The sequence below is a fragment of the Takifugu flavidus genome, chromosome 20 (genome assembly GCF_003711565.1).
Source record: "Takifugu flavidus isolate HTHZ2018 chromosome 20, ASM371156v2, whole genome shotgun sequence".
NCBI lineage: Eukaryota > Metazoa > Chordata > Actinopteri > Tetraodontiformes > Tetraodontidae > Takifugu > Takifugu flavidus.
This window is the reverse complement of record NC_079539.1, coordinates 5648456-5661495: the sequence shown is the minus strand read 5'-3', so window position 1 is coordinate 5661495 and position 13040 is coordinate 5648456. Positions and strand designations below refer to the sequence as shown.

The 13040-nt window shown below is 44.3% G+C and overlaps 2 protein-coding genes across 3 annotated transcripts; one reads left to right on the top strand and one right to left on the bottom strand.

Moving 5' to 3' along the window:
- Positions 1 to 3027: 3027 nt before the first annotated feature.
- On the bottom strand, positions 3028 to 5565 carry gsdf (gonadal somatic cell derived factor). Its single transcript, XM_057019890.1, is given in 6 exon segments — positions 3028 to 3993; positions 3996 to 4089; positions 4525 to 4655; positions 4730 to 4822; positions 4910 to 5067; positions 5321 to 5565. Coding segments are annotated over 6 exon segments (645 nt in total). The 5' UTR covers positions 5443 to 5565; the 3' UTR covers positions 3028 to 3946.
- A 2142-nt stretch (positions 5566 to 7707) lies between these two features.
- On the top strand, positions 7708 to 12945 carry LOC130517769 (serine/threonine-protein phosphatase with EF-hands 2-like). Of its 2 annotated transcripts, XM_057019882.1 has the most exons (19): positions 7739 to 8343; positions 8522 to 8594; positions 8695 to 8712; positions 8820 to 8828; positions 8914 to 9041; positions 9129 to 9183; positions 9268 to 9443; positions 9526 to 9640; positions 9869 to 9915; positions 9984 to 10150; positions 10256 to 10292; positions 10772 to 10921; positions 10986 to 11339; positions 11436 to 11621; positions 11724 to 11866; positions 11939 to 12045; positions 12115 to 12278; positions 12344 to 12431; positions 12652 to 12945. In XM_057019882.1, exons 2-19 carry the CDS (start codon positions 8543 to 8545, stop codon positions 12849 to 12851), a joined length of 2196 nt encoding a protein of 731 aa, XP_056875862.1. In that variant the 5' UTR covers positions 7739 to 8343; positions 8522 to 8542; the 3' UTR covers positions 12852 to 12945. The 2 variants fall into 2 exon arrangements, with proteins under 2 accessions (XP_056875863.1, XP_056875862.1); XM_057019883.1 differs by having other exon boundaries at positions 7708 to 8343; positions 8820 to 9041; positions 12635 to 12773.
- The last annotated feature ends 95 nt before the right edge of the window (positions 12946 to 13040 follow it).

Genomic DNA, 13040 nt, shown 5'->3' with positions numbered 1-13040 from the left:
TGTTTCACACCCGCATGTGCGCGTTTTAATGCAGGTCTTGGCATAGACGGACGGATATGTCATTGGGCCCTGGTTCTGGCTGTCTGCCAGTGAACTCATGTCATCCTTCTCTATTTAGACACAACAGAATAGCTGTAGCTGCAGCAGATCGCTCTGTCAGATTGTACGTCTATGTCGATAAAACAGTCTAAGAGCCCCAGTTGTGGCTGGGTGATCAAAATTAGGTTCCGAATTTTATCTCAGGGCCAACAGATCTTACAAAGAAACACTTGGCCCTTCTAGTTTTAAAAGGTGCAAAGTTATAAAGCCAAAAGGCAGGAATGACATTATAAATTTTCCATGTTGTTGCTGAAGTCCAAACGAGCAGAGAGCCCATGGCAGATAATATTTTGTTTGTTTGCGCCATCTAGAGGCCGAAGTTATTAATGACTATTGTCTGTATATATCCAACGTTACACACTATATTAAATACAAACAATTCATATTTTATATTAGTTCAAGCCAATGTTGTTTTCCATCGAAGTGTGTTTGTAACAGTGGATCACAAGGAGCACAAAGAGTCTTAGACTGAATTCAGGGCAACGGTGATGGATACTTTCTACCAAATGTCTGTCGATCTCTGCAAGCTGGATTCATCCATGAAACCACGTCTAAATGCCAAACACGTAAAAAATGATGCTAAAAACACGCGAGGAAACATCACAACTTGTCCACAATATACTGTAAATTGTGGGTTTGCTTGTTACTGGACATTGGTGCAAAAATTACAACCATGCAAATTTGAAAATTCTGTTTCTCTTGAACAACTTGCATAGCAAAAGAAGACTAGGGCAAAGCAACCGTTTGTCCAGTTAAGAGACGGTCACTGCTATAGAACATGTGCTATTATCATGAGATAAATGTAAACCACAATGTCACAGCAAATAATAGCAAGGTCTACTGATTTAGCATTGAATGTAATTTAATGTATATAATACGGTAATATTCTTGATTTGATTTTATCCTCACCACTTTTGACCACAAAACACTGCCATTTTAATATCATTAACTTCAGCAGTCAGGTTTCTTATAAACACTTTTTTGTCACACTGGTGCATCACGAGTATTTGTCTGTACATTTGAAATTATTATAGAAATAAAGATCTTATTTTGAGTCACTCAATAGCTCCAACATCTGAAACGTGAGCATTTTCTGAACTTGGGATTTGAATCATTCGACTTTTTTTTTTTACTGTGAAGGCAGGTTACACTTTTTAAAATAAGTAATTCTGCTTTATTTGTATTACCTGCAACAAAGGCTTCCTGCTTTTCCACACAAACCTGCAATTTTTATCGTCATTTCCTCGAAAAATTTTAATTAAAAAAACGATATATTTCCCAATGGTTTTAGCTCAATCATTATTTATACTGATACCTTTAAAGTATTCCATCAGATTCAATATAACACACAAACGTCCATATGATAGTTTTACTAAGTACAAGAAAAAACAAGCATGGGGTAACCTAAGGTTTAAGATTCACGGTTTAAGGGTCGCTTTATTGTCAATTCTGCAGCGTGCAGGACACACAGAGGATCCAATTACCCATAGTCTTAAATTCCATTTCAGTAGTGCAAAAATCAACAATAAACTACAGAGTTGAGCAAAAGTAACAATACCAAACTAAAAAAAAAAAAAGACAGGAACCTCAAATATAATTGAGATTTTCTTTATGCAGATAATCATTTTACACCCGAATACAAAAGCATTTTTAACGGGCTCCTCAGCCGTCGACACCAGTGAAATCCAACGTATACATGATTAAAGGATCTAATATAACAGTGAAAAGAAGTCACGGAGGCATCACTTTAGGAAAAGTAAATGTGCCCGCTTGATCTTAGATGGCAGCAGTGCTGATGCGGGATATAACTGAAATTGAGCCGAGTCTATTTTTAAAAAAGTGGTGTCACTACCTCTACTCATTTCAAGAATCCAGCACTGACATTCTATCCCCCGTCTTCTTGTCGGTCAGGATGGTTTCTCTGCCAGAAAGTGACCAGATATGGTGGACACTTTAGGACTGGGTGTTCCTGGATGTCGTTGTTGGTGGTCACCTGCAGGCAAACTGACGTCCCTGCGTCCTCCGCGCTGAAGAGCCACGTGACCTCGTAAAGGTAGCCGCAGCTCTCTGCGACGGTGGTGGGGCCGTCGTGCACCTGGAGCCTGGCGACAGTGGGGGCCGTGGCCTTCACTTCCAGCATCTGATGCCCCACTGCAGAGGTATCTGCAGGTAACAACGCGTAGGCGTGCTGGAAGCTCTCCCCGACGCTGCAGTTCAGCTCCTTAGACCAGCAATATTCCCCAAGGTCTCCTGGAAAGAGAGAGCGTTTAATCAAGGCGTGCAGCAGGGCGTTATAGTCACGTGATTATGGTTTGCATTGAGCACGTTAAGTCAAAGTGTAATGTTTAGAAAATGAGACCGAAGATGGCAGGACGGCGCCTTACCTTCTGTGGGAACTTGAAATTTTATAGTGCGCTTGTCCTGCAGCTGCAGTTTTTTGAAGTAAGTCATTCCACTGCACTCCAAGATGCACTCAGATAGCTGGGACACCCTGTCACCAAGCTCCCTCAGCTGCGGCTTGGTCTCTGTGCACGTTATCGCCCCTCCATCTCGCAGGAGACGGGAGAGCAGGACGAAAGACACCAACACAGTGAAACACGCTCTGCCCGTCATCATCCCAACACCAAACGATTGTTTTGGATCAGATTCAGGCCCGGATCTTGATGCGCTCTCGTCCTTCAATTCCAAAATCTTTTCATAAAGTATGATTCCATTTCAGATTTGCAAAAACGTAAGAAGAAAGTTCCGAGCGCGCACGCCGAGCTGCTGACTTATGAAAAGTGCGCAACATGCGGCTCTTCCTCCTTACAAGTAGATCATAAGATTCCACAGAGCGGTGCCAAAATTTCTTCCTGGGTTATTTTTCTCCCTCTATTTCAACCAAATACCCGTCCTCCACAATTATAACAGCAAGAAAAAGGCCCGAACTGCCCGTTTCACTCACTTTATTCAAAGATTTCTGGGGAAGAAAACTGTTATTTGATACAACGGATTGAGCACACTAAAATAAAGTTGATGTTCTTAAAAAAGTGACTGGTGAGGTAATAAGGTTTAATAAGATCATGGATACATGCATGATAAGTGTGGTAAAACACAACAATATATATTTAAAAATGGTTATAAAGATTTAAAAAAGGCAGTACCATTAAAGCACATCACATCAGACAAAATATAATGGTTATAATAATCTCTTTTTTTTTCACAACTTACACCTAATTATGAGTAATTAGACCTATTTTTGGAGCAAAGCCCATTATGTTTTACAGGGCTCTTGTAATTTGTGTCCAGAGCTAAAGCCTGTAAATGGAGCCCATCCAACAGGATTTGTTGGATCTTGTGATCATCTTATCTTCGCTGGCTAAAAGAAACGTCTCCTATGACTCTGAGGAAACACAGCAGACATAAGAAAACAATGGAGCCATAAGTGGGCGATGTTGGTTTACAAAGGAGAGCAGAGACGACGGGCCTGTGAGAGACTTTGGCTCAGGACACGCCTGCATTTTTTGAGGGAACACTGAGTTCAGTGCTTCAAATAACACTCTGCCCTCTCAATAAAATTTATTTTGATTTACTGGCAGAGTGCTTCACAGCTCATAGTGTGAACGAATGCATTTGGAAGTCCATATTAATCCTCATTTCATCAGTTTAACAATTATGTGGGTTTTTTTGGGCTGATTCAGTCTATACATGCATTTTACTTATATGTATATAAAAAAAACAACAGTAGTGACATTGAGCTAATAAATTCACATTGTAATCTAAGAACTAAACAACTGAAGGCACTAATCAGCAGATGCTGGTTAGACTGTTGTGTTTTGGTCTCATACTCAGCAGGGCGAATCGCACGTTACTCCATGCTGGACGGTCCCATGTCGCTGCGTCCACATTTGCAGTGCTGGGCAGCTGCACGGAGGCCATGGTGAGGGTGGCGAATTGGTCCACGTAGACAATCGGCACCATCTTCATGGAGGTCAGCTGGCAACAGTTGGGCTGGAGGGGGGGCAATCAGGTGAGGTCACAGGTGGCTACATTTACATTTACCAACCACACAAAGGCTAAATCGGTGCGGCGCTCCAAGAGTTCTGTCATCTCCTCTTAATATGAAACCGATCATCCGCAGCTGACCCACCTCGGGTGGCGTCTGAGCTCACACCTGCCAGAGTGTGTTTAGTTTGGCCAACGGAAAAAAGATAAATGATTCCCTGGCAGCTGTTTTGGCACAACAACAGGTGGAGGAGAACTACTGATTGTTCCCAAACTCTACTGGGATGAATAATAATCCTAAAAAAAAAATCCAAATCCCACAAACACACAAATGCATTTCAACACAATAATTAAAGGATCAGTCTCAGCCCTTTGGTTGATGAAATTACATGTAATGAGTCACGTAGCTGCCGATCTGTTTAATTTTGGCTGGAATTCTACCTGTAAGTTGGCGTCCAGGGTGCTGGCCTGGGATGATGGACACTGGACGACATTTCCTTGTGGGTCGCAGAGGGCACAGGTGAGGATGGTGAGGCTCGGAGGGTGGATCACCCAGCTGTCCCATCCAAGGTCTGACACAAAAAAAGGGTTGCCGTGTTTTTGTATATGTAAGCTCACGTAGATGTGCACGAACACCACAGCATACCTGTCATGAAGACCTCAGAGGCCAGAGGGCAACACTTCAGGCCTGTGCTGTTTCCACCCTCCGCTGACGCAGTGAAGTCGTCGACCACCAGAACTGGAAGGATAAGGTCAAAGGTGAGCGTGTTATGGATGCTTGGCTCGGGCTTGTGGAGAAAGTGTGGAATCTGCGGGTTGGAATTGCCTGCAGGGTCCTCGGCATTGCGAGCCATGTTATTGAAGGTTCTCCTCCAATGCTTTCTGACAAGATCCAGCCCGCCGGCAGGCAACTGTGGCTCACTTTGCAAGTTGAGTTCACTGAGGAGGCTCTTCCGGATGGACTGCAAAGGCTCCCGCTGGCACCTGAACACCACACAACATTCCCGTTATTCAAATGACCTTGAAGACCCTGCAACGGCCAGAAATCTCTGTTTAATTTCTGCAATACTTTCTACGAAAAGCGTGCAGTGACTCCCGTGGGAAGGCCTGTGATAAGAATCAACAGAATACGATATGCAATCCGATCTGGATCTTCAGGCTGTTTAAACTTGCAAAAACCCTCATTACCTAACACGATGTCACTTGATCATTTGTCAGATCCGCTTCGGGCACTGACCTGTGGTGGGAGACGGGAGCATTTGCAGGAGCTTGCAGCTCCTCCTCGGATGGCAGCAGGACAAATGCAATCACCGCTGACGAGCTAATGAGCATCATTGTGGCAACGAAGGAAAAGGACATGGCGTGAGGTCTGGACGGTCAGATGTGCAGATGAGCTGGTTCTGAGTTCGTAGAAGACGAAGGCGGCGGTGGGGCTTGCCTCTGTGGTGGGTGAGGAGATAGAAGTGACCACACACTGATGTTGCAGAGGTGTTGTTTGTCAGGGCCTGGGAACCTGGGTTTTTATCTTCCTGTACCCCCAACTTGGCCTTGAGATACTTAACATTGTTATCTCATCCCCCTGTGAACGAGCACGATCCAGCGGAGGGAGAAAATAAAAGTCTAAAAGATGCAGCAGAAACAGTCACACAGGACAGGAGCAGGTCAATATATACGAACTATAGAATACATAAGTTTTATACACATGTGCACACTCTGCTACACTTATTTACACACATCCTTACTCCGTTTATATTTAAATACCGTAATTTCCGGACTGCGCGCACCTGATTATAAACCGCATAATCTAATTTTAGAAAGAAAATCAACGTACACACCGGATTATAAACCGCAGGTATGCCACGTAGTAATATGAAAAAGTAATATGAAAACATAATAGTAATATGAAAAATTAGATCGGAAACATTCAGTACCGGTATGTGTTTTTATTACCGTAAGAGACGAGTCACTGACAAGTGACAAACAGACAGGTAAGAAACAACAGCCACTCTTTTCACTTGTATGTTTATACAGAGACCTTAAATCCAATTTTTATCACGTCAGAATTTTTTAACTTTTCTTTTAATTTAATCCGCTTCGCAACCTAAACAAATATATTCTACCGGTAAATGCTTTATTTTTCTGACGGTGTCTGTAATGCAGCTACCTTGAAATACACCTTTGTATCAGCTACACACAAATTACGTTGTTTATGCTTTTTTACTCAAACAATGAACAATCTAAAACTCCCCGATGGCCCACCTCTAAAATCTTCGTCGCGGCCACCGTACTTTTGCCTTCCGTCTGATTTGTACAGCGGAAATGTATTTAGTCACTAATAAACATACTCGACATCATTGATATCTGTGAAATAATGAAGTGCTGGCAGGGAAAATAGAAAAGCAACACTAACAAAGGCCCATCAGACACTTTTTGATGCTATTCCAAGAGCAGATTCTGAATTTCATCCTGAGTTCTCTCCATTCTGCAGGAGCCTTTTCTCTAAAAACTGCTATTAAAAATTATCTGAAATATGAATAAATCATGCACCAAAACAAAAACAACAAAAAAACATGTTGTCCTGCAGAATACCAATTGTCAAAACCTCATTACTGGAGTATATTATGTGCTAACAACACCAACTTGGCATTGTTGAGTGGTCATCGATGTGTGTAATAATCAGGTTTTGTTTTTGTTTTTTTACGGTGAATGAAATTAAATTAAAGCAGCTATCATTCAAGGACAGGTGTGGAGGAGAGGAGGAAACTGCTGCAGGTGATGTTAGTGTCTGAATAAATGAATATTGATACTTCTGCGATGTAGAGATTTTCAGAGGTATGCCTGGAATGGAAACTCAGAGTCCTCAGGTGCCCTCTGCTCTGAGGCCTAAACAACCAAACTTTCCCATGAAGCTAAAAATAAATGCTTCAGGGAAATATCAAAAATTGTTCATAAGCAAGGCCGCAGAGACTCTTGGCTTAAGCCAACATGAGCTATTGAAGGATTTGCAAAAATTCCGAAATGACAGCATGATACCTTGTGCAAAAAAGGGTTTTTTGTGTATTCTTGTTTTCTCTTTGGATCACAGAAATTTTTCTGGAAAGCTACCTAGAGACAGCTCCATCAGAATTGCCTTATTTCTCTGGATTTTGGATTGAGACATTTAGCATTTGGCACCTGCATTTCCAGCCCTCATCACACAAAGATGCAAAGTCTGTTTTAAATCAGACATTACTGTGATTTTGGTCGAGTTTCAACATTTCTGGAAGCGCTACAACCCAGAAATAACACATTAAAATTTAGTCATTAAGGCCATCCAACAGGAGATGCCTTCCTTTTTACATAAAATTAGTACGAGAATTAAATTGTTTAATACACTTCATATTTAACAGGCTCTGATATAGTTGATAGTGTTACACAACAATAAGTGACAGTGAAAAAAAATCTGTAAACTATATATAAAGATTGTAATCATTTCCGTGAAGCATGTACTTGAATTTCAGTGTTTCCTCCCTCCCACACACACACACACACACCACACACACACACACACGTGCGTGCACACACACCACTAAGGTCACTGTGGGAATCTTCAGCTTCCCCCTCACGCATGACAGAGTGGAGTCCTTGAGTACGGGAGTCACACCACCAGCAGCTGTTGCTAGCTGGGATCACAAAGAGCCTTTATGTCCTGATGAGCGGATAGGGATGAAGTGTAAACGCACAGAGACAACCCAGAGGACATTCCTGGATAGAATCTTTCTGTTAAACAGATGAGTGCTTTTTAAACCAAATTACATTGACATTCAGCTTTCACCACCAGCTCATTGAAAATGTAGCAGGATCAAGCACTTTGGTTATTTTAACCAAACTACACGATAACGCTCATCTGAAGTCGAGAATTTTCACTGGGGGTACAGACAGGCTTTGAGCTGAGGCCATCGCTAACCTCATTTTCACCGAGGCGCCTGGCCTTTACCTGAGCCTTCATCCGTTTAGTCGGTGTAGGTGCCAGTCGTAGTAAATTTTAATCCCATAATCCACTTTCATCCTGTTTTTGTTCAAGCGATCACATCAACTGCACCAGAGACAATCGCTGGTGATGTCAGGAGGCGACACGGGAAGAACAACATTAGAACCTGCAGGACCTGTGACCTGCAGCTGTGACCTGTGACCCCCGCCCCCAACTTACCTCAAGGACAAAGTTGCTTAAGGGTGCAGAAGCTGCGAGGCGAGGAGATGAAGGATAGGTAGCCTGGACAGGTAAGCTGCGTGATTTGCCCTGTCAATTCCCAACTGCCAAATTTTTTTCAGGATCTTATTTAAAACGTGCGTAGATTAACAGCTAACCGTTGTAATTGTCAAAATAAATGCTGGACTGACACCCGGTGGATTATCTGGACAGATTTGCCAGATTCTCACATGAAATGATTTGTTTCAGAGAAGACAGCCAGGGGGGGTCATGGGATGCGGACTGGGGAAGTCAAATCTGCCACTGGAGAAATTTGACAAAGGTGTGGCTTTTACCAGAACCGTGCAAATTTTCAAGTTTGTTGCCTTTTGTTGCAACGACCGGATGTAACCACCGTGTCCTGATCTTTTTCTCTCTTTCAGCCGGTATCTCAGTTCCAGGTAAATATGTTTCCTCCCATCCCGTCTTCTCTGTAAGAAAGAGACGAGTTTGATAATCTCTGCATAACTCCAAATTCACCTTCATGCCCCCCTTCCTCTTTAAAAAGCGGCCACAGGTGAGCCTAGAACACGGAACACTGATCATTTAAGCACTGTGGAGCTGGAAGAGGAAGGCTCAGCACATTCCCTCTGACATTTCAGCCATCAGAGCAGCTCTGCTGATCCAACGCTGGTACCGTCAGTATGTCGCCCGGCTGGAAATGAGACGCAGGTACACGTGGAACATCTTCCAGTCTATTGAATATGCAGGCGAGCAGGACCAGATCAAGGTGAGAACGCCACCGCCACTGATGACCGTCAAAATGAGTGAATCCACAATTGGAACCTTATTTCATTTCTTTCCTGATTTCCTGCAGCTCTACAATTTTTTTGCATCATTGATGGAACACTTCACCCCAGCCAGCAGTGAAAGTAAGCCCGATCTGTCTCTAAGACCCCTTTCCACATGCTCCTCTGCCCCACCTCCCTTTCTTTTCCACCTTTCCTTTCATGCAGGAAACCTCATATCTCACATCTTTCGGAAGAATGAAATATGCTGCGACACAGACTGGGAGAGATACTTCAGCTACAGCAGCGTGGAGGTGCCGGACAGCTACAACGGGCCCCGTCCCACCTTTCCATTGACCCTCTGCGGGGTTTTGAAGCTAGTGGAGGCCTTCAAGCACAAACAAGTAGGCACTTAAAGCAAAATTAAAACCCTGGCAGGAAGAACTCTTTCAGTTTTGTCACTACTGTTGTTTTTTCCCCCAGTAGCAGCTCCATGCTCGATATGTTCTGCAGCTTCTTGGAGAGACTTGGAGACTCCTGAGAATCCTTCCAAACATCAACCAAGTCTCAGCCTGCCATAATAAAGAGATTACCATATGTGGTACCCTGCTGCAAGTGTTTCTATACACACCTTCTCTATTCTTATGGAGCCTTCCTTTTGTAACACAGGGTTTCATTGATGTGACTTTTTCAAGGAATCAACTCTAAATGGATCCATTAAGAAAACCTTTATAAAAAAACAATAGGCATCTTTTTGGATTTTAGATTTAAAAAAAGAAACACTTCGTGGTGAAAATGCACAAACAGACATGAATTTGTTCCCTCACAGGAGATTTACATGGACACCTTGAAGACCTGCTGTTGATATTTTATAAGGTATCAATAACATGTCAACATTGTCAGGCAGTAATGCCGTCATTAACACGTGAACTCTGCCTCTTCAGAATGGTTTCCCCTCCTCGGAGAAGCCGTACGTGTTCAACGGAGACTTTGTGGATCGTGGTAAAAGCTCCTTAGAGATCCTGCTGGTCCTGTTTGGCTTCCTGCTGGTCTTTCCCAACGACGTGCATCTGAACAGGGGGAACCACGAGGACCACATCGTAAACCTGAGGTGCTTTTCTCCCAAAGCACATTTCAATACCTCCAACCTGATTATCGTCACCCTCTGACTGATTCTGATCAGTCTGCAATGACTGTTTTTGTTTGTTTTCTCCAGATATGGTTTCACTAAAGAGGTTTTGGGTAAATATAGGGTAAGTGATATTTAATTTTTTTTGCTAATCACAGGAAATAATGTCAAATGAACCAATAAGTAAATATCAAGGCAATTTTCACAATGGGTACAGATCACGTGCACTTTTCTTACTTCGATCCAAACTAGTAGCCTTCAGAACATTTCCTGTATGTGCTCCATTTGTGTGTGCGTGCGTGTCTGCGTGCGTGCGTGTCTGCGTGTGTGTGTGTCTGGGTGTGTGACCTCACCTTGAGCAGATTTTAATAAAAAGTTTTTAATAAAACAGGAGTGGAAAACTGCTACACTCCGGTTGACTCCCTGCAGACTGGCTACAGTACTGCACATATGAAGGATGTGGAAACTATCTGTTTCTGATGATGCTGGAAAGCCAAGCATCAAGGAGTCATTGGTGTGAACAGAGGACAGAAAAAAAAGGGTCCTGACCCACACTGGAAAATCCCAGGTTTCTCAAGATAAATGTTCCAAATAAAATTCCAGGTGCATGGCAAGAAGATCCTGAAGCTGCTCCAGAAGATTTTCAGCGGGCTGCCTCTGGCTACTTTGATTGATCACAAGGTGCTGATTGTCCACGGCGGGATCTCTGACACCACCAACCTGGACGCCATAGCCAGGTTGGACAGACACAAAGTAGGGGAACCCACAGCATCAATTAAAGTGGGGGTAGAATAACTTCCTACCTGAATGTGTCTAGTATGTATCAGCCCTCAGGCCTCCAAAGGTGACCCACCACACGGCCAACGGTTTAAAAACTCAGGCAGCCAATGATAAGAGGGGGGACGCTGATGGGACTGTCCAGGGCCGCCGCCGGGTCTATACCCTGACGTACAAGCGTTCAGCCGTAAATCACAGCCACGACCACCCTCGACATTCGCTCCACAGCCAGCACCTCAGCGGCCAGATCAACTGGTCAGTGGAGGAGGAGCTAAAGAGGAGACGCAGACTGGCTGGGTTTGACCAGTACTACGGGGAACCGGCCAAGTCGGACTCTGACTCGGACCCAGAGTCTGGTGAAGCAACGGAAGAAGATGAGCTTGAATGGAAACAAGTAAGTGGCCGTTCTTTTGCAGTGGGCACGCTGTAAAAAGCAGTTTTTAAAAGAAATAAAATAAAATCACTGCGTTTGCATTTTGTGGCTGCCCAGATAGTGGACATCCTATGGAGCGACCCCATGCCCCAGAACGGCTGCATTCCCAATGAGGTGCGAGGCGGGGGCTGCTACTGGGGGCCCGACGTCACAGAGAAAGTGCTGGGGACACACGACCTCCAGCTCCTTGTGCGCTCCCATGAGTGCAAGCAGGAAGGTTACGAGTTTTGCCACGACCGCAGGGTGAGCATGGAAACATGCATCAGTTTTTCCACATTTGTTGGATGATCAACATCGTTTGCGCCCCCCCCCCCCCCCTCAGACCTGACCTCTGATTGCCTGCAGGTACTGACTATATTTTCAGCATCTAATTACTACGAGGTGGGCAGCAACAGGGGCGCCTACATAAGAATGGGACACGATCTGATCCCCCACTTTGTTCAATATCAGGCCAGCAAGACGTGCAGGGAGCTCACGCTGAGGCAAAGGTTGGCCTCGCATCATTTAGAACACACCGGTCGGCACAATTATTTATTTAAAAGGGCTCCTTTTTCCACCAGCGTCGGGTGGACTGAGAGATCAGCTCTGCGAGCTCTGAAGGAACAGCTGTTCGTCCACAAGTCGGATCTCATGAGCGCCTTCCAGGAATTTGACCCCAACAATACAGGTAGAGAAGAATCAAGCGGAAGGGTGCGTTTTATTCCTTAATCCCTGTTTATGGCTGCTTGGGCGTCAGGGAGGATCTCTTTACGGCACTGGGCCAGTGCCACAGAGAGGGTGCTGAACCTGGGTCTACCCTGGAGGGTGCTGCGCCCCCAGCTCATCAGCAGCACCCAGTCAGGCATGGTGGATTACCAGCAGTGGATACAGGAATTCTCCATCACCGAGCCCAAACTAGAGGTAATTGCTCTACAGTGAGCATGTGTGGGCGGGCCCATGCACTTATCCCACGTCTTCTGCTACAGATCTCAGATAACAGTATCCTGGAGACCATGTACAGAAACCACTGCAACCTGGAAACCATCTTCCGCATCATCGACACAGATCATTCAGGTAGCCGACTTAGCCAGACCCCAAAATTTTAGGCCCCGTCATTCTGTCCTTTCTAGACCTCTTGATGGCAGGTTTTCAAGGATTTTCTAGGCTACAGTGAAGCTCAGAATTCAGCGTTTCGGGATCTTAACTGATGATTTTTCTTCATCATTGTTTGTAGCTGCTGAGAGATTATGTTCAGGGTCTCTGTTGACATTTTGCAGCATCCTCTGTCTGGCAGGTCTGATCTCTTTTGAGGAGTTTCGTCAGACCTGGAAACTCCTGAGCTCACACCTTAAGATGGAAATCAGCGACAAGGCCGTGACAGACCTGGCCCAGAGCATTGACTTTAACAAGGACGGGAGCATCGATATCAATGAGTTTATGGAGGCTTTCCGGCTGGTCCACCTCTCAACCAACCTCCAGGAGCCTAGACTTTAGTCAGAGATAGTCTAGTCAATGCATATCTGCATTTTTTTTCTTCTCTTGACAAATCAGTGAATTAATCTAATAAAATGCAAAACAAATTTCAAAAGTTTTGTGATATTTCAAGTTGTGTTGGAAATTCAGAGGGTCGGAACAGAAAGGGGGGGGTATATAATCTGTAACAGACGCTTAATCAGCCTTCCA

Bases quoted from the DNA above. Each gene is read 5' to 3' on its own strand.
- LOC130517769 (XM_057019882.1), top strand. From the start codon at position 8,543: ATGGGATGCGGACTGGGGAAGTCAAATCTGCCACTGGAGAAATTTGAC. The intron at 9,916-9,983 runs GTATCAATAACA...CTGCCTCTTCAG, and splicing joins TGCTGTTGATATTTTATAAG to AATGGTTTCCCCTCCTCGGA. The intron at 10,922-10,985 runs GTAGGGGAACCC...GAATGTGTCTAG, and splicing joins CCAGGTTGGACAGACACAAA to TATGTATCAGCCCTCAGGCC.